The sequence below is a fragment of the Aythya fuligula genome, chromosome 3 (genome assembly GCF_009819795.1).
Source record: "Aythya fuligula isolate bAytFul2 chromosome 3, bAytFul2.pri, whole genome shotgun sequence".
Taxonomy (NCBI): Eukaryota; Metazoa; Chordata; class Aves; order Anseriformes; family Anatidae; genus Aythya; species Aythya fuligula.
In genome coordinates, this window is record NC_045561.1 from 87,302,729 (window position 1) to 87,324,855 (window position 22,127).

At 38.4% G+C, this 22,127-nt stretch overlaps 1 protein-coding gene across 21 annotated transcripts in view; it reads right to left on the minus strand.

The window, feature by feature from the left end:
* Positions 1 to 659: 659 nt before the first annotated feature.
* RIMS1 (regulating synaptic membrane exocytosis 1) overlaps positions 660 to 22,127 on the minus strand; it is a 198,220-nt gene continuing 176,752 nt past the window's right edge. For 20 of the 21 annotated variants that reach the window (XM_032184167.1, XM_032184166.1, XM_032184169.1 and 17 more), the window contains 5 exons: positions 11,191 to 11,332; positions 7,285 to 7,397; positions 4,488 to 4,589; positions 3,252 to 3,391; positions 660 to 2,898 (listed from right to left, as the gene is read on the minus strand). In XM_032184167.1, the coding sequence (XP_032040058.1) occupies positions 2,680 to 2,898; positions 3,252 to 3,391; positions 4,488 to 4,589; positions 7,285 to 7,397; positions 11,191 to 11,332 (716 nt within the window). In that variant the 3' untranslated portion in view covers positions 660 to 2,679. Of the gene's footprint in view, positions 2,899 to 3,251; positions 3,392 to 4,487; positions 4,590 to 7,284; positions 7,398 to 11,190; positions 11,333 to 22,127 lie in introns of those variants that run through there. The other variant, XM_032184173.1, reaches the window with a different exon arrangement.

Sequence of the window (22,127 nt, forward strand, 5' to 3'; positions counted from 1 at the left end):
CATGTATTCAGTTAAATAAAGTAATAAACAAAAGTGTTCAAAGTGAGGCAATATTGTCTTTATGTTATTTTTCAGTTGTGATCAGGTATCTGTGGGACATGGAAAACTAAAATCAAACAACATACATAATCTTTGATTCTCTAATAAAATGTAGTGCCAAATTCTGCTCTCAGGTAAATGTCTATACAGCAGGATCCATCGTGGCATTACAGTACAATGGCATATTTCTGTGTTTAAAGAGTGCAAAAGTTCAGAAGTTGTTCACATGTCTTAAAGGCTTGGCACACACCAAATACAGAGCTGGTGTCTGGCTCTGACACGTACTGCCCCACTGGCCTAGTGCAAGCAGACACAGCATTGTTCAACCCAAGTAAACTGGTTGGATTTCACCAGGTTGTAATTTGGCTAACTGACTTCAATTTGCCTGCTTCGATGAATGAGAGCACAATTTGGCTCCTTCCGTGGTGAAAAGGCAGCCAACCAAACACGACTTTCACCAGACCTCAGTTTCTGGCCCCAGATTTCAACATACACTATTACATCAATCAAAAGAACCATAGAAATCACTTATCATTTTACTGTTCCTTAACACATTTCACACAGTCCTGCAGCGAGCAGAATCACAGATGAACCTCAGAACATACAGAGAGCACAACTACTACACTGGACATGAAAAGGAAATTTTATTAAACATGTTTACATAACATGAGTTGGAAGTTCATTTAAAAGCACAGGGGAGTGTTAAGACAAGTGGTCAAAATAGAAAGATACTATCGAATTATAACTAGTTGGTTTTTGGCCACTAAGACAGAACAGGATCTAGTAGTAGTGCACCAATACTTGAGTTCTTCCTGCTCAGCAGGTCGAGCAGTAATCAATCTGCGCCCTACGGAAAGATGGGCAGAGTAATTCCGACGTGTTGAGTAATAATAAATAGTTCACTTGGTGCAGGCAGTATGTCTATGAATTAAAACCTAGTGTGTACACAGTTTCTACATGTGTTACAGCCCCACAGTAGGAATCTACACCAAAATATTTATTAGAAGGAATTTGGTCCGTACTACATCACGTTTTCCATAGGGTAAAAAATAAAGTCCATCTATAGACATTTAGCACCAGACTCACAGACCTAGCCTGGCTAAAACCTGCAAAATGTCTATAAGAAAAATGGATGGCTTAGATTTCTTGGTTACTTCAGTATAGTAATTACGAGCAAACTGTACAAGTACATGCAACATACAAGCTGGCCTATGTGGAACTAACATACATTATTAAATAACCTTTTTCATCTCTTTTTACAAAACGTGCATGCAGCTTTGAACAGTTCCAAGTCATGCTGCTCTATTTGTGTGATCACAAAATTGAATGGCCTGTAAAAGGAGGGGTAACATATCAATGCACCTGCAGAATCTGCAGTTTTTAGCACATTTACAGAATATCACAAGGGATTTCAAGGCCAAGAAGAACTCAAATGAATAAAAAGCAAATTGAATTTTGACTTTTTTTTTTTCTCCAAAAAGTAAGATATCTTGCGTTAAAAAATCAAGCTTTGTGCTTGCATCAATCTCAAAGAAATGTAAACTAAAATTTGATAAAAACATTAGTAAGTGCAGAATATTTCAACTGGAATTTCCAGTGAAACACTGAACGAATCATACCATGCTCTATCCAGGGCAGACAAGTGCGTCTGAAGCGACACACATCAGAGAAGCCTGGGTACAGCTGAAAGTGTCATATGCTCAATCCATTCCTGGTCAACATTTTGGGAAGTCAAATATACATTTATACACAGAAACGTAAATATTTCCTCTCCATTTCTAGGAGGAAAACTGCATTACCAGTAACATATTCAATGTCAAAATTAAGACTAAAGCTGCTTTATACCAGTCCCCAGCATTAGTTGCAGAATTCTTCAAAATTCTTCCATGCAAAACATCATAAACATAAAAGTTATTATATATAATGCAAACATATCTGCTTTTATTTTACAAAGAAAAAGTGGCACTGTGATGATTAGTTATTTTTAAGAATATAACCTCTATCGGTCATTTGTTCTGGGTTCCCACATGAGAGACTTTGAAGCACCAGAACCGAGAAACGATTTGAACTTGCTGGAATTGTAACTGTGGCTGTTGAACACTTTAACGATGCTTACAGAGATATGCTTCAGCCCTTTTGGTTTGGTTTGTTTGGTTTAGAAAAAGAAAGGAAGGGTCTCTGTTAGCGTTGTGAGGACTTCTACAAAACTAGCAGAATCACATGGCAAAAAACTAGTGGAAGTAACAAGTACAGAAAAACTGCTGAAACACCAGGAAGTTAACACTGCTTGAGGGCTCTGTCAAAATGTGAAAAAATACAACATTGTTAACAGAGTGAGAGCTTCCAGTTTGGCTCATATTTGACTTAATTTGAATCTAAAGGTCCCTCTTTCTCTTTGTTTGTTTGTTTTTGGATCAATATAAGCATCAGTGATAGTTGCTAATAGATTGGCCATATGTGATATATTTTTGTTCTGTCAATGTAAGCTGTCTCTCGACAAACAACTCAGACATATTTTTGGATAACTACTACAAGCAAAAACAGAAGTGATTGTCTCTCTCCAACAGCGTTTTTTGATCGTGTGAGTATCTGGTTCCAATCGTTATCCTGGGTGGTGTTTTTATTAGACAGCACCTGCTACTATGACCTAATGCAGGGAGGCCCAGTTGAACTTTCCAGAGATGACTGGGAGGCCCTGCGTGTCAGGGGAGTCAAGGTTGGATCCACTAGTGATGAAGGTGGAAATAATTTATACCAGCCTATTACCACACTGGACAGATCCAGTTCCTCCAGAAGGATCTGGGCAACTCCCATGAAGCATTTGTGATCCATTCGGCCATAGTCTCCCCAAACTATTACCTGAAAGAACATAAAATACAGATTCAGCCTTGTCCTAAAAGCCACGATCACTCCTGCTGTATTTCATGATGTGTATTGTAAGGAAAATGTTATTCTTACGGGTGAATGATTTCTCCCTCTTGCGGGAAAACGTAATGGCAGGACAGGAGCAAGAGTCAACAAAAGAGAAATGTTTAATACAGCCAGACATTTCACAGGTCTGAAACCACAAGCCACAAGGATGTGTTTGCTGGTATTTATAAAATTAAATGCTTAGCGAGTTGGAATGGGTTTACATATATTGCTTAAACTTAAGTAAACATACAAGTGCTTTACCAAATGATAGCCTAAAATGGGATTAAGAAGCAACTGACCTGAAGGACTTTACCCTGTGGACTTTCATCAAAAACCAGTGTCTGTTGGTACAAAGGATCAAGGGTCTTCCGCGCAATTCTTGTCTTCTTCTTAGCTATACACGCTCCGTTTTCCAATAAATACACTTTGACATATGGAGCTGCAAACAGAACATCACAAATTTTATATTTGAACTTAAAAATTTCTACACTGCGCATCTGAGTTGCAGGACAAATGCCACAGAAGGAAACTGAGTAGAAAGAACATGACATACACTATCCTCACTGTACGCAGCACTGTATCCTCATCTGAATGCAATTAAGTTCACTAAATAAATGACACAGACCATAAGAAATCAAATCAGTTTTTATAAATTTTGAATTTTATGATCCAAGATGTTATTAATAACAGTTGTTTTTCACACCTGTCATTCTAGAAACACTTCCCTTTGCCAGGAATTAATTGTCTCTGCTAGCTAATCTGGAGTCTCTATGTATGATCAGGGGTCAGAGATACACTGAAACAGAAGACTGATATTTCATTGAAAGGAATATTTAAAACTAAGTAATTCAGATTACACTGACTCTTTCATCTTCAGCTCCTGAGTAGGTTGTGAAGTACCATTTTGCCAAAACATTATCTAAAACAACTGTTCTACTTGTTCCAGTAAAGCAGTGGTTGTAGTGGTGATTATAAACTTCTTCTAAGACAGATTTCTGTAAATAAACAGGACTCAAAAAAGTCCTTGTGAAATGATACAATTAAATTTCTTTCATTACACAGGTTGTTGACGCTGGCACTAGCATCACCTACAAGCTTCTTCAAGCACTGCTGCACACAGAAGACCATGGCATGTGGGTCTACTAAATTGGTTGTTCAAAGCACATTCATCTGTTCTCCATTTCTTGTTTTGATGTGGAACAAACACAAAGGTCTTCATCTACATCAACAAAGCCTCTCTGAGAGATATGACTTGCCTAAAATACATGGAAATATTTCTGCAAAATTTCCTTCCAGAATGGATTTTGAGTTGCTGAAAATCATTCCTTGAAAGGTGACAAGCAGTTAGTAGCTGCAAGGTGGTAAGAAGTGGACATTGGTAGCAAGGACATATCCATTCACACATTCTTTGTTAAAAGCAAACCAACCAAATGTAGTTATATTAAATGAGGAGCTTAAAAAGTCTTCAATCTCCACTTAATCTGTGTATTTCATATTCTTGCTTTCTGTTCATATATTGTCTATTTTTCCCTTACCTGGGGTAGATTTGGAGCCAGGTTTTTGCGTGAGGCCACGAGCTCTTATGACTTCTACTTCTAACTGACCCTTTTTATCCACCATGCCAATCTGGATATCACCTGAAAGGGAGAAGAAAGAAGCTTACATTTTAAAGAAGCAGAACAGCCTGGGAGATACAGTATAAGAGTGGGAAATAGACTGGTGTGGTACTAGTCTGCTGCATTATTGTGCTTGTCCTGTTCCCTTAGATTTCTCTATCCTTAACCCAGTACTAAAAGATACATACTTAGCAATATGCCCTCTCTTCATGTACATTTCATACCTGAGCTTAGTATTTCTGATCCATGGGGACAAGCAAATTTATAGCGACACTTCAGTATCACCACCATACTTTTGATTTTGCACTGTGAATTATTCAGAGACTTCTACCCAGGACTGCTGACCCAGTGTGCCAGTCACTGACACACACTGTGGCAGTGGTCCCATGCCCAGACAGTCTAAAACCCAAACTCATGTTCAGATATCCCCTCAGCAGAAGTTTCTGCCTCCAAGCTGAGATGCAAGAGATGGCAGTGCAAAGGTTCCTTGTCTGATATAACAGGAACGAGAATTGCTGATAGAGTTTAACTTTGAAACCCTCAGCAACTACAATTACCTGACTGGATCCTAAGTGTAAGGCAGGTACACCAACTGGATGAGGTGCAGTCAGAGGATGATGCCCTAGCCTCATAGGGACTTAAAAGAGGTCTTCTTCTGCAAAGGCCTCAAACAAGTACAAAGGTGACAATTCTGTTTTTATCAATATTCCATGCCCATTTTCAGTGTGAATAAAATGATGCAACACACTAAAATAAAAGCTTGCTTTTGCCACCAATCAAACTTCTGTTTCCCTGCCTGAATTTTGATAAGTGATATTTCCTACATAAAAAGGAAAGGGCTTTGGTCTGAGACCAATAAAATACAAGAAAAGTTACCTTAACCACAATTCAAAGTATTACATCTCTGTGATTTTTTTATATTAGGGAATTAGCTGTGCAGATATCTAATACACCACTTAGAATCAAAAATAAACAATTTGACACGTGAGCTGTGTGAAACCTGTGCAAATAAATGAACTATCCATATATCCATGCCACAGCTAAGTAGGGCTGTATTTAAGATGTAAACGCCAAATTACTTGAAACAAAACAAAACCCCAAGATATCCAGTCCTGAACTACATAATTTGGGATTTCAGATTTAGAAATACAGCATTTTGAAATTAACCTGGCATGAGATTTTTACATGCTTGTCTAATGGTAGATTGAAGCAGTGTTTTATACCTTGGCATTTAAGGCATGACAGAGCAGCAGGGAAGATTTCTAGCTATCAGACTTAGCTTGAATAAACAGAGCTCTGTGTTGTGCTAAAAGCAGTCTAAAGGAAAATTCCAAGATGTTTTAATACCGCATCCCAGGATCGCACATTCAAATAAAAACATGTTACAGGCAACCAGAAGGGGGAGCAACAATACAAACGTTTCCCAGTCATCACTGGCAGCTGCATGTAGAAAAGCTTCTGAAATTTGTTAAAAAGCATGGCAAAGTGCTTTTTGAGGGGCTGAAACCTGAGCATCTAGTAAATAAAACGGTTCTAAGAAGTGAAAATAAATGTATTACCCAAGTCATCTGCAGAAAAATATTTAGATTAAAATCAAGAGATAAAGGAAATCTAGATCCTTATACCAACAGAGCCATTTAGATTTTTATTGGGCAGATAGTCTATCAATTATCTTCTCTTTCAAATTACAGGAAAAGTGTATTTAATGACTTTGGTGTTTATTAATGCATTAAGCAAGTAGCAGTTATCTGGACTTATACAGCAAACCTTGCTTTACAGGATACTCAAAGCATCAAGAAAGTCTGTCTCCTTCTGCTCTGCTCATGAGTTGGCAGAGGAACAAACGCTTTACAGTTTTTCTGTCTCTCCTCTTTTTTAGCAGCATCTCAGTAACCATTCCTGAAGCTGACTCTTCTGAGAGCACTGTACTAAAGCACTGGCCACTTATGACTTCCAGTATTGTTGCAGGCATGGATCAAGTACTCCTCACTTATCATCCTAAACGTGTAATATGTGAAGCATGCCTAAAAATTGCTCAAGTATGAGCAAAAAATTATCAAACCTTTCCAAAGATATATACACAACACTGTGCCGTTGCACAGCACATACATTCATAGCCCATTCATAACCAAGATAAAACTAATGCTACTATAGAGAAATCCAGACTGGTTTGGAGTACAGAGAAGATCACTGATAGTTCCAGGCAGCTGCTTTAGAAAAGGATTTTGTCTCCTCCATTAGAAACATTGCCTTTATCAGCAGCTGATTACTGGGCATTGCAAATGTGGGCTGAAGTTTCAAATTCTGGGGTTACTTCAGGATGAAGTAAGCTTGAACAAGCATGGAGTTTGGCAAGAAACTGTCCATCACATTCAATATAATCTGTGGCAAATAAATATAAACCTTGAACAGCTGAGATTTTGCAGTGAGCTACAATTGGAAAACCCACAATAACTTTTGAGTGGGAAGGAAACTGAAGTCGCTATCTTCAAATTGCAGATGAGATTAGCAGACACCTTCATGTGGAGCAAACACTGTTTTTCCTTCCATTCTGGATGCTAGCATGCTAGGTATACCAGTGACTGGTTATAAGACTTTCATGTTTATAGTGAAGGAAGCCACTTTTTAAAAGTCTTTTTGGTGCTGTAGTTTGGCAGTGTGTGTGATAATTATTAGCTACTTATACATCTAACATAGGAGAACATATTATTCTTACCCATGGCAGGGGTTGCTAGTGTCTGCCGGCCTACTAACTGTGCAGGTCCAAGTCCGTCAAGGAAATCACTGAACTGACTGTCAGCACCCAGCCGTACTCCAGGAAATATTAAGCTGAAGGAAAATAAAAGCTTGTTAAGCATAAGAACAGGATTATTTTTTATTGTCCTACAGTGTCTACCCAAAAAGTAGTTCTTACACAGGGTAAGCAGCTCAGGACGTGCAACCACAAACTGCTCTGCAGCAACACAAATGAGCTATCTCCCAAGGACCCCAAAGAAGTAAAGCAAAATTCTGCATGTGGAACAAAAATAGTTCATACAAGTAGTTCTTGCTAAGGAGTGTTCCAGGAGCAGCAAAGAACTGCCAGGTGAATAAACTATGAGTGACCTTGTATGGCAGGACATAAAAAGCCTCATGAAATTTAGTAGCCTATTACTCATTCCTGAATGCTTGATTTATTTTGTAATACATACATTCAAGGGCCATCCACATCAGTTAGGTTAAACAGGGAAAACCAATACATATGCTAAATTAATCTCATTGTTGCAGCTGTTTAATGAAATCATAAACTGGCAAATAGTGCTAGTGTGGATGAGACTTAAACCTAATGCTGCTCCCTAGTCAAATATTCTGGTAGCCACATCTGCATCTACAGTGAATGCCCATCCCTTTTTCAGGACTGAAACGCAATGCAATTAACACAGAGTGCACATGATTTTCCAAGCTGTTTTCTTGTATTCAAGAATCTCTACTTTCTTCTTTTTTTTTTTTTTTTTTTTCTCTCTCTGCAATACATATACACTCTCCAAAGAGTAACAGAACAAAGAAACAAACAATAAGAGAGAGAATGATCCATGGTGGGGAAACTCAACTTCGACTTCCTCATCACAATTAGGAGGAACAGAAGAACAGATGTTGAACTAAGTCTTACCCAACATGCCAGCCAGCATTCTGCATCACTTTCTCACTCAAAGGAAATTCCCTATTAGACTCAAGAACACAGTAACAAAACTACCTAATTAAAGTACCTAGTGTGAAAAGCTTTGATTTCCATACACCAGATTTATGTGATCCATTCAATTCATACTAAAAATTCTCTGCAAACCCTGGTTAGTTGAGTACAGGATGTTCGTGCTTCTCTTCAAGACTAACTGCTCTTAACAATGTTTCCATGAGCAAATAGACTACCTGTAACTAACGTTGGCAAGAAAATATCAGCACTGTACTTTTCATTAGAAAACTCTGATTTTCCTAAAGGTAAGCTTTTCACAGAAGTTTAAAGAAATCTTATTTAAGGTTTCTTTAGATGGAAAAGTAGAACCTGGAGGCCTTCAGTTCAACCATCAGCCCCCCAGTAATGGCAGTCACCTAACACCAAGGTGCAGGTTCAAGCCTTGTGCCCTGCTTGACAGGACACCCAGCTCTGCCCAGTGGCACATCCCATTCACTCTTGCTGCTGCTAGGATTGGTTTCTTGTTTGTTTCTTTGGCCTTTTTCCTCTAAATGCCTGTTACATTTTGGTGGGGAATTACTTGCATTGAAAATCTTCACTTCAGTGTTCTCATTTTTCAGACACTTCTAACTACACAAATAATAATGAAGGGTGTGAGTACTCCATTCACCTTAATGTGCATTAATTGCAACTCATTAAACTCCAATTATGGCTCAGGCAGAAGAACATAATGTGATACCTGGGGTATCTACTGTAGGACTGTGTGATCTCAGCAAAGTTATTTATCTCACTGGTATTGCAAAATGCAGGATGAGGCATAACACTAACATAACACTAATAAACTAACTAGGTGAGCCTGCAATTAAGGACAGTATCATAAAGTATACTCATCAGGAAGGAAAAATTGTCCATGCAAATTCAACACCAACACCTCTTAATTGTTATCATTACCTGCCTACAGTAAGAGTGAACTGCACACAAAATGCTACTCAAGCAACCAAGGTCAAGCTCCTGCTGATTTTGATAGGAATCTCATGGAAGGAAGGATAAACCTAGTAAACAGCTTTGCCATACAAATGCAGGGGAAGTCTGAGTACAAGGTACTATCAAAAAACAATTCACACTCACACTAGCAGTAAGATCTGAAGTCAAATGTGACACTTCTAATGTTTGAAAAATGCCCAGGAGAAGAAAGGAGGAAGAGGATTTTAGGATCAGGTGGCACAGTGCATACACCCCTGATTGTGTGATGCAGTGGTGCAGCTTCCCCTCCACCTTGTACTTAAGTCCAACTCATGTTCTAAAAATAAGATAAGTGATGCATGTGGGGGAAGTGACTGTACAATAAAAGATTGGCTTATTGGTCATCTTTCTTACAAGAATATCCACTTTTAACATCTTTCCTTCACTGTGAACTAAACCTAAAGCTGCTGTAAACTAACACTGTTCTAAGATATTCAAGTAAGCTCACAGAGTATCCGAGGTTATGATCTACAGCTAAATCACAGAAACACAGAAAAATGTAAGACCTCAGAGAAGTTTTCTAAGACATGAAGTGATCTTCTAAGTGATTTTCTAAGACATGAAGACATCTCCATGATGAGCAGAGCCGTCTGGCATCCCTTTTATCCATGGCATTGCATCCTGTTAAAGGAATGCTTCTCTTCCTTCATTGCAGCAAGACATATGTAACTATTTAACCTGGGTCTTGTTATCTGCCTCCTTTAGCTCATTCTCCCTGGCTTCCCTTTAGAGGAAGTCACTGTCAGATACAGCTGTTCTTCTCACTTCACTGGCCTCACTGTTTCTATACCCTTGCAGGGAATGAAACAGGGATGTTGACATCAATGTCAGTGGTTAAGGCTAAGTGTAAACTAAGTCAGGAAATGAAGCTGAAGCATCTTGAGGATCAGGAATCAACCAAAAGCTGCTAACTCTAACAAGCCAAAAGGTCCTCACCTTCAGCGTTAGGTTCCTAACTCTCCCATGTTGCTAACCTGCCAGTCCCCAGCTTCCGTATTAGTGTGGTCCCATTTACCTGGCCCTTCATCAGCATGGTGAGTGACTGGTGCCCTACAGACTGACAGTCCAGCATAGTGAGAATAAGGAAGAAGGAGTGATGAAGGGTAAAGGTAATGCCCTATTGTCTCATGATGGAGAAAATGCACATTTACACATCTCCTTGCCAGCATCATGGTTGCCTCTGGCTCTTCATCCTTTCACACACACATGGTCTATAAGGTGGAATTCTGGAATTCCCTACCCCCAGTTTCCACTTTTGTAGGAAGGCAACTTCCAAGAATTCTCTGGTGACCACTGTGCCTCTGCACACAAGGCAGAACCCCATTGAGACCTCTGAGAAGGATGCACACATTTGTGTCAAATCAGCCTCTACTCTCCTTTCCTTGAGACTCAGTCATCCATCAGTGAATGAAAACAGCTGCCCCACTACCCACAGTTGTGTGGCTGATTTTCGCTGATGCAGTTGGACTCTGGTTTTACAATTCTCAATAAAAGACTTGGACGAATTCCAAACTAAACTTTCTTTGTGTACAGTATTACTGAGCAGAGTTTCATATCACCGGGATTTACACACAACGTTTGAAGTTTAACTCTGAGTTAATCCAAACACAACTCAAAGAAAAACTACCCCTATGTTTTGTTTTGAATAGTGCACTCTGAATTCAGTTCTCTTCTGATGAACAAAATGCCTCACAGGATGGCAGGGAGAATGTGAAACCCTCAGAAGTCCCCTCTCAATTTCAATTTTCAATGACTTTGTATGGCATGCCTAAATACATGTAGTTCAGTTTTGCTAACATTTTCTCAAGAGGAAGAATCTATGCACAGAGCTACCCCCTTCAGCCAAAGCTGGGACCTGTGCTCACATTCTGTTTTCTTTACAAGAAAAGAAACTTTTCATACATTACTGATATTTTTAATGCCACTTACTTGCCCTCAGAGCTGTAACTATTTATGCTGCCATCAGTGGATTCTCGACTTGGTTGTCGAACCATACGACTTCTCATCTCTGCTGCCATTCCTGTCTCTGTGCTTCTCTGTATCGTGCTCTTTAATTTCTTGTTGCCAGCCTCTGAAAGCAGATAGGAAAAAAAAAAAAAAAAAAGTGATAGTTAGAATGACAATCTAGCACAAAGCCTTTCCTTGCAGTTTTCCTCAAAAAAATGGTTTGACTTGACCATTACTATTTCAGAAGACAAAAAGGCTATTCTCACAAAGGAAGGAAAGTCTCTTCTTCAGCTGCAAACTGGTGATTGTTTCTCTTTAAAATGGCTACAGCCCTATATTAATGAGTTATTAATAACCTTTATACAGTTGGAATGTGGACAGAATGGTTGTGATAGCGTATGCTAAACATATGCTCAGTAAGGTGTCTCTAGCCACCTTTGCTTGGGTGACTACAGAAGAATTTTAAATTCTTACAGAATAAAGAAGAAATAAAACCCTTTATGAATTTAACAGAAAAATGCTACTACTTGGTATCAAAAATATAATAACATATTTTGACCCAGCAAAATCTTACTTTTCACCACAAAGTAAACAGTGCACTTTACATAACTTCTAAGCAGAATAAAATCTTTGAGACTCCCCTTGAAAGACGACGGACTTCACAGAGCTTAGGCTTGCAAATGAACATTACAAAGTAATGCAAATCTTGTGAAAATTTTTAACAGCCTGGTCCATTTGGAAAAGCTTCCATCATGCATTCTTTGAATTGCCCTTTGAGCTCCACTTGTAAGGTTTTGGGTTACCCTTGAGCAAGAAAAACTTGCAGTCCCTTCCACAGGCAGTCCTGAGCTCCAGGTGCAGTTGGCTCCAGCCAAGTTACAATGAATTTTGCTGTTGCATTGAAAATATTATGCTCCTAAATTACAGTCATTGTTCTGAAAAATTTTAACTGAAATATTTCTACCAAGGTCTCCATATAATGTAATAATCCGTGTTGACTTCAAACTCAGCATCCTGCTCATTTTCATTTAATTCAGCCTATCATTCAAAGGGCAACATTAATCTCTCTCACAAAAGCAGTAGATTTCACAAAGTTGCACAGAAACACATGCAGAAACGCTCTCCTGCATTTTCCTCTTCACTTAAGTACTTCACCCACTTTCCATGAACTTTTTATTTCCCTTTCACAGTCTGTTCATGGGAGCATCTGAAAAAAAATGAAGGCTTCTTCCACCTCTACCTACAGAGGCTGAAAACTTTTTTGCTTTCCTGTTTCACACAGACATCATTGATGTTTGAGGCTATGACAGACCTTGGCCGTTCTTACAATAAAAGTAATTGATTTCGAAGCCCCACCATAGCTTCCACTTGCTGTGGACAACTGGCCTTTGCCCTTTGGGTCTGTGGAGCTGCTGGGGGACAGGGATAAATTACACAGGAGAGAACAGTTCTTCCCCTGTCTGGGTTATCACCTCTTTGGAGCTATTGGAGAGATGGAAAACAGGAACAAAACAATAAAGAATTCATATATTGGGCTGAGAAGAGGCACTGCCCCAGCAATGGTTTTCCTTGCAAGCCTTCTGGAAGGGGGAGCGTTTATCTACGGCCATCCAGGAGCAGAGAAACAAATGCCTCCCAGAAAGAAACTGGCTACTTCCAGACAGCCACAGACCCTTTAGTCCCTTCTGAGACCAACAGCTCAGAGGTTTTGCTGTGGGACACTGCAATTCAAATTCCCAGTGCTTGGTCAGCTGAAAATGCATTATTCAATGCCTCTAAACATGCAGCAGACTAGACTAGAAGAGGTACACCAGCCAGAGCAGGCTCCAGTTCCAGAGGATGTAGGTGGCTGTACGAGGTACTTCATGAAACTTGAGTGACCCCATATGCAGAAAATCAGAACGTAACTTTTTGAACCTATGCTTTACCTTGAAAAACAGATGATGTGTCTAGCAAGTCAACACTGAAATGTAAGCTGAGAATCAAAAATGAATCAAAAGGCAGTCTAAGATATATAACCTACATGCAGAGTCCTATGACAAAGCAGGATTTTCACATTTTCAATAGCTGTGCATTTGCTACCCATGCTGTTTTCTGCTTCTTTCTCTTCTTGGGACCTGTCTGAAAGTACCTCTGTTTCCATCTGCTTCCACATAGTGGATGAGATGATGTAGTTTACATCTTGCAATCCTTTCTGGAGCCAGCCAGATCAGACAGCACGACCAGAAGGATAAAGTATGGTAGAGGCTAAAATGCAGGCATCTGAATGAGGCTGCCTGTGAATATTCCAGTCTCAGGAAACTGGTGTGATGAGACACTGAAGGAACAAGATCATCACGACCTTGTCACAAAGCTAGGAAAGAGATGCTGCGCTGGGCCACCTGGACAACACAGTGGGTGCAGAAACCCAGGGATGAGAGCCAGGTTGCTAGGAAAGCATAATAAAAAACGTATTCGTAGAAATAATCACTGTAAAAATATCCATTGACTAAAATACAGAAATTAGTATTTTAGCTTTGAGCCATGCAGAGACTGAAAATTGCAAGTGTATTTGTCACAGAATTTAATATTACCATGGATAACATTCATGTTGCTGCCTGAAAATACCTCTCTGCATCAGAGATTTTAAATGCAAAGAATTGTGAAGGAGGAATCCTTGTGGATGGCCATGAGCAAGCCAACAACCTTATCTCACTGTGCTGTATAGAGCAGATTGTCCGTTTCCAAATACTTTTCAAGCCACTGCTCTCTGTCTTACCATGCTGGATTACACTCCTTTGTTTATCATCAACAATTTTTTTTTAGGTTGAAAATCAAAAAAATAAAAATAAAAAAATTCTTCTGTCTCCTCTTGTAACTGCTATAAATATCTGCAACATTTTGTGGGAAAGCTTGAGCCCTCTGCATTTTTTATTTTATAACTTCAATATTAATACTCTGCAGTAAAATCAAATACAACATAAAAGTAACTCAAGACAGAATGGTAAAATACATAAAGAATTTTATGGCATAAAGGGAATTGCTTTTGCCCAGGACTAAGAACTGGAACACAGGTTTCACAGGTTTTTAAAGTTTTACACAGGTCAGTTATGCACGTTGTATTTTATTTTATTTTTTGGTCTACCTACATCACAAAAAGAAATGAGGACAATTTATCTTTCTGGTGCACTCTCGTAAACATCTCAGCAAAACCTAGCTCTGCAAGGCATCAAGGTATTTACAGAGCAGAGCTGAGCTGGGAACCTCTGCTATTTCTGAAGGGTCCCAGGTAATGTGGAGTCACTCTGGGGTGCAGCTTCCAGTCCTGCCTTGACGGCACAATGAAATGCAGGTCTGATAAACAGAGTTTCTACAGTTCTTTACATATTTTTTTATAAAACTTTCATTTTCATCTTGCATTATTTTCAGTCTAGCAGTTCTGCATATACCTTTGGAACCTTGTCTTTATATGAACAGTAAAATTTCATAAAATATTTAGGCTTAATATCTACACTATGATATACTGAGAAAATTTTAAGCTATTGTCTGAATATCTATTGGAGAGTGCTTGGTCCTGCTGGTGATTTTTATTAGTTTGATATATACAATTAAAATTTATATGTTACAGTTCTTTGCCTGCACTGTGTAAATTGCATTATACTCATTGTGCAGACTGAAGATAAACTGTCTCTATACTGAATACCATTTAGGGGCAAAATTTATTCCCAAATGTTCTGTATACTTCTATCTGCTGTGTCTATTGTGTAAGGATTTCTGCATGCAGAAATGCAGATTAATGTGCATAAATTCCATCCAAACACATATTTCAACAGGTACAAAGCTAGAAAAAAAATGTGATAAACATTTTTGCAGGATTAATAACAGACGCAAAAGGATCATAAAACAGCCATCTGCAGCTGTAAGATATACTTAGCTTGCACACTTTAAAACTCAGCAACAGCCTTGTAGCATCCCTGCTACAATACAGGGAGGACTATGCGCCATTCTCTAGTTCAGTGTAGATTTTATAAACACAGCCTACAGTGATTCATTTTCAGTCTGACAAGCAACTGCATAAAATGTTAATGCAATTGATGTGTCCCAACTTCCGTGCTTCTTAATCACCTCCAAACACAGCAGCCAGGAGAAAAACACTACTGACAACAGAATTATATGAGCAAGAGAGTCAGTGACAGTACCTATAGAATTAGGATGGCCTACCAGAGATACCTCAAAGCAAGATTTAGGTTTCCAAAGGCATCCGATTCAGAGAGAACAATGCCAGGACAAACAGCCCCAAATGACTAATGTCCCAGCAAAGGTACAACTGCCCTCTTCCATCATTGCCTTGGCTTTATGGTTCCTGAGACATTTTGCCCTTGTTTCAGTACAGTGAGTTTGAAAAGATGGGAAGAGCTGTGCCACAGCCTGCTTGAGTAAAGCTTTTATCATGTGATGCCAAGGTGTGCATTTCATGCCACGGGACATTTGGGACATGAGTTTGGAGACTTTGTGAATTTGTCAAAAAGGATATTTTGAGAGATCTCTGTAGGGCAGAAGATGACAAAACTGAAATGGTCTTACAGGGAGAGAGGTGCGTCAAGCAAACATTGCCCAAAATCATACCTGAGGACAGGCAAAGTGGTTAGCACCAAAAAAGGAAGCAAATTTGCATAGATGGGTACATGGCATGGAAAATTCATGACCTTTTCAAAAGAACACTAAAGAAAGCAAAGTATACACCATTGCTAGATCCCCTAATGGAAGCAGTAAGGAAGGTGCTAATACACAATGTCATTGCATGACTCAGGGGCAAATTATTCACGGTATCAAGCATACTCATGCATGTAAAGAAGAAAGCCTAGAAGGACTACAGCTCCAAGGCAGCTCTGACTGAAAGCTGGCAGGACTGTAACCATATTGTTCTTGGCCTGCATGCTGCCTGTGCGAGACACCAAGAGTACGCCAACTGGAGTATTATGGGTCATCCTCAATTCAAAGAAGTATTAAAAAAAAAAAAAGCCAAGGGCACATTTCCTTCTGGTCCTTTCTGATGTGTTACTGATTTTGCAGCCTCAAATTTGGCTGCTTGGAGACCTGCTGAGTTACAAGTTGTGCTGCATCCCACTCACTCTGCATGTAACACATTTAAACAAAAACAAATTCTATTTACACATGAATTGACAAAGCATCCCTTGGCTGATAGTCCTAAAACAGTCAGAGACAGAAAAGAAGAAATAATTCAAAATGTACTTTGTTCTTTTTACACGTGTGTATCTCTCAGATGAACTCAATGGTAGATTGGTCTCGAAGATTAAAAGAGCAGCTACATACAGAAAATAAATAGTAAAATATCACATTTAAACACAAATGTTTCCTAGGTTTTTATCCTACAACACTTCACAGTATTTTCATGTGTTCAGCCACACTTTTTATAAGAAGACATCTGAAATATTCTAGTAATGATCTTTTAAATGTTCCCTCCAACTATCGCACAACATATTCAAAGAAGGTAGAATGCAGTTTATACTCTGTGGTGTTTGACCCCAAGGTTTAAAATCCACATATGAAACATCCCATACTTTTTCCCATTTCTATTTATTATGAGAAATCCCAAAACAAAATTTATACTATTATAAACAATAATACCTTCTAGAAAGAATATTAACCTTTTCAGCTGGGATAAATCATCAAGATATAACATTTTGGCAGCAGTTTGGAAAAAACTGTATCTCATAACTGTATTTATAAATTCACACATTCAGTTGGAAAACCAATCTCATTTCTGGTATTTTCAGATAATACAAAAAAGATAACACTACTAATCCCTTCATATACACAATATTTTTTTCTTATATATTTAGAGAAAAAAAAGAATAAAAAGCACCAAACCTAACAAAAGATTTGACTGAAACACTGTTAGGAGTTATATTAATGCTTTAGTTTCAAACACTGGGCCATTTGCAAAACATATGGTGTTTTAGCCAGTGCACTGCAGAACCTCAGCTTTTTACCGCATTACTCACTCAAGAGCAAACTTACAAACTCAAACTCTTAAAAGTTTGCTTTTAGATTTCAGAGGAAAGTAACTTATCCAACAGCTCCCTTTGACATCTACAAAGCTGAAGTAGAACTTTCAGAATGAATGACAAGAACTGCTTAAGATCCATATTCAAAATAGGAGTAAACAAGAACCTGAAAAATCAGGCCATTATTTTTTACCTGACAATGGCCTCAAAAGATTATGCAACTGATTTTGCAAATCTTGTCTCCTTAAGGTGTTGTTAGGCAAATTTACTTAAAAGAATGTAAAAACAAGCATGTGTTTTTGTATGATTATCCTCATAAATAGGATTTGCCCATGCCATGGAAAAAATAAACAAAACAAACACAAAACCCCCTGTCTAATGTCTAATACACATGGCTTAGGATGCACAATATCTTAAGGAACAGGAAGGATATCTTCAGAAGAGGTTCAGTTATGACTTCTTAAATTACTAGTATTTTTTGTCCAAAGATTTCCAAATTAATAGTTTTGTCCACACACTTGCAAATGATGTGAAATGAGCCGCTGTCTGTCAGCCAAAATGAGGCAATCAGTGATGATATATGGTAATGAGGTTTTACTGCTGGGATTGCACTAAACACTTTATAAACACACAGAAGTAACAGCATCTTAATTACCTTGTTCACATATATGCAAAGAGCTTTATAAAATCAGAACATGTAAATGAAACTGTTAAAGGTACACATGCCCAGTTCAACTCTTAAAGCCCGTTCCAGTGAAATGAAATTAGTAACATAACAAAGTCACGTTTTCAACAAATAATTTACTATATAAACAGTTTATGAAATTTCAAGCACTTGTTTTTCATACACCCTTAGATTTGTCAGACTGGAAGAGAAAGACATGGAATAAAGAAAAAAGCTCAGAAGAGCTGTTTGCACTTGAACATTTTTACAGCAAAACACAGTGTTACATTACTCCATTGTTTATGACTGGCCAGCCCCTAGAATAGAACTGGCATATAGTAGAGAGGTAACAGTTGTTGACTGAAAGGGTGCTGGGACACAGCTGCCAGCTAATACAGGAGGGGAAAACAAAATTGTAATACAGAAGAAAGCAGAACAGATTCTTCGGATACACTAAAACAAAATTTTATTTCTTTAAGGATTTAAATGTGTTTAAATGACTGTATGAAATCCTGAAGTCATTTTTGGTTATGTGCAGCCATTACAATTTTAGTAAATTTGAGACTTTTTAAAATAAGAGCCTTCAATTACAAATACTTCACCGTTATTATTATAAACATAAAGTGATGCTATGATTGTTAAAAGATAATGTCTTACAAGATATCACCAACAAGACAATTTATAAGACATCAGTAAGAAGAAAACTTACTATTGCCATGCATCTTCAAAAAATTTCCTGAGGACTATGTAATGTACATAATGGAAACCCAAAGCCTAATTCTTTAATAATATTCATAAGATCTTTAAGTTGAAACAACGGCAAAAACACTGGTTTCCTAGAAAGTATCTTCTAGGAAAAAGATGTTACATGCCCTTTTGTACAGCTGAAAAGTTTCTTAATAATAACTCAGCCCTAATTTAACAGCACTAAATACTAACCAGAACACATTACAGCTTCAGAAAGAGTCCTCTCATTTTACTCCCAGCAATTACCACCTAGTTAATTGATGTGAATATTCTGTATCTCTTTTGCAGTTTAATTTGTTTGGACTGCAACTTTCAAGTCCTTCAAGTTTTATTTCACCACTACCAGCATCTCCAGGTCAGTATGACATTTCATTTAAAAACATTACTGTCTAGAAATCATTTCCAGTGTCCCAGATCAACAGAGTATCAAACTGACCTAGGTTTTTTCTTCAATGACTGCAGCATTGCAAAGTTACAACCCCAGCTTAACACATGCAGCTAAATCAAACTAATACATAGGCTTGTGACAGCAACACGCAGAAAATACAGGCTTACCTCTGGTTTAAGCAAAATTAAACATTGGCTGTGATATAATCCTTAGCAAGCAGCCGGCACCTAAAGCAGCTTCACCTTTGCTTAAATATCTCGCGCTGTTTCTGGGTAGAAGAATCCCTGGAGTTGCCTCTCTCTCTTCCAGCCACTTGGCACCGTAGCGCTGTGAGGAATGATCAAGTTGCTTCACTCACAAGTTCCTTTTACAACTGTGATTACATTACAGGGCCTTGCAGCAAGAAAGTACTGAACTACCTGCCAGCCAGCGTTTCATAAAATATTGCCAAAAGGTTCAAAAATTCACTCAGCAACGTATTTTCTAGTGATTTGCATGTAGAGAAGAGCACAAAATATTCTTGGCAACCTTGTTTGATACATTTTTTTCTCGTTGTTGTACAGAACTGGATAAGGAGAGTCAGATAAACCCAGAAACTCATTTCTCTGTCATGGTGTTTTTGACTCATTCTGCATGAATTTTGGTATAAAGCCACCTGAAAGACTGCAAAACTGAGAAAGCACCATTAATACTTATTCACAGTTATATTGCAGAAAAGCCTTAGTGATGTTGCTATCCAAGGGGGGCACTCCACAGTTAAAGTTTAATTGCCTCCTAAGTGCCCGCATGTATTTTGAGAACAGAACTTCATTACTGAATTATTCCTTTCAACTTTACACTTCATTTTGAGGATGCAGACTGCCATATAGTTTTCTTCATTTTTTTTGGATACTCAATTCCAAAAACATAATATGCTTTCCTCTTGCAAATTAAGAATCAATTAATGTAACACACTTTTAAAATCCCCATACTCAAGCATTACAGACAGTGATGTGCTTTCTCCCTCTCTCTTTCACAAAGAAAGGAGATATCCAACATACGGTACATACAGACTTACAATGTTAGACTGATTAAAGATAAAAGGGAAAAAGGAAATGATACAGCATTTGTAAAATCAAAAACCAAAAACCAAAAAACCCACACCCACAAGAAAAAAATATTTCAAAATGAATTATCATGGGAAAAGCAAATGAAAAATACATGCATGAAGTAAATCTATCTCTAGTGGATGTTCACATGATGTTATCACAGCATCAATCATTTGGGTCGGAAAAGACCTACAAGATCATCAAGTCCAACCATCCACCTAACACTACAAGTCCACCGCTAAACCACGTCCCTGAGCACCACATCCACACGTCTCTTAAATACTCCAGGGATGGGGACACCACCACCTCCTGGCACAGCATAACCACCCTTTCCCTGAAGAAACTTTTCCCAATACCCAGTCCAAATCTCCCTGGTGCAACTTGAGGTCCTTTTTATGATAAAGTTGTGATGATTTACAGCATTGTAAAATGATTAATGAGAAAAGTGTAATAAATTTTATGGTGCATTTCAGATAATAAAAATATAACAGGACTTATGATTGGCAAGGACTGTATGGATGCCTAACAGATGTAAAATCCTCTGCAGCAGGGATACTGTACATCTCATGCCACATCTACGTAGAAACTTTCAAGTAGTTTCATTGGATAAGTACAAATTTTCTACACAGTGCTGTTGTTAAGGTAAGCTCTACCTTCTTGCTCTGTAAGAAGGACATTGAGAACCTGACAGAGAGGGTGACTTACCCCTTTTTTAAAAGCACATAGTTATATGGTATGGAATTTTCTCATGATGTATGTTAAGAAAAAAAAAAATGGCAGAGACCCCAACACCAAGCTGTCACCTGTGGCGTTCATGTCCAGCAGTTTTACACAAAACGCTTCGCTCATGTAAAGTGTGCAGGATGTTCTCTCTCACTCAGGCTCTTGCTCAAAGCCAGCAATCCTGGGAGAAACTGAGGTTTAAATAAAATCCCTGGGAGGGAAATCTTTCATGCCATATGCTCCCAGAAAACCTCCACTTTGGTCACAGCCTTTCCTCCTTTGCACTCCTTCTAAGTCCAAGGAAAAATCATTCTGTATATTTATTATCAGCATGATCAACAGCCCCTTCCAGGATTATAGCTGTTTGACTTGCTCCTTTGCATCAACACTGCCAAACACTGGTGATGATACTTCTATCATCATGATCATGGTAAATCAGTGAGCACACTGAAGGTTCAGCAATGAAACAGAGCAATGCTCTTCTTCAGCCAAAGTACTCATGGTAAGGTTTACACTGCTTTTGATTTTCTTTTCCATTACTTCTGAATGCTATTTGAAATGTGCCTACGGAAAGTCCCAAGCAAGCTCTGTTGCGATAACGTAAGTACCTACCCCCTCACATTTGGGGCTGACCCAGGTAATAGCCACCGAAGTGTTTTACGTTAGTTGCAACAGCCAGTATGTAAAAACACCTATGGGCTTGGGCAATGGATCTGTGCTAGATAAACACTGCATAACTGGAAGATATAATTGTTCCCCTCGTGTTTATATTATTGGAAGTGGACAATTGTACACAAAGACTCAGTTTAGAGACAGACCGTTCAGCCAAAGTTTCCAAATGAATGCCCTAGAATAACTCTGCTAAGAAATAGTAAAGTTTGCATCCAGTATTGCTGTTTTATGTCCATCATCAAACACACACTGAAGAAAACTGTACTGACTAGATGCAAAGATTTAACTGTGCCTTTTAGATAGACATCAGCACAAAAAAAAAGTTGCCACTATTTCAGTATTACTTTGACTACCACGCAAGGTAGGGAGAAATGTGAGGTATCAGGACTTTCAATAATGCCTTTCATTTTGCTATTAAAAATTAATTCAGGTTATTTTTACAGCTCCATGTGGGTGCCCATTTCTCAATTCACTCAGCTCTCATTGGGTCGCAAACCTTGCACAGTGAGGAAACAGTTTCCTTTCTCAAAGGCAAGGGAGACGAGGCAAGAGTCAACAGAAGGTTACTAATGGAAGTCAAGAGGGGTACTAATATAAGCAGAACAGTTTTGCTGTTTTCTCTGATAAAT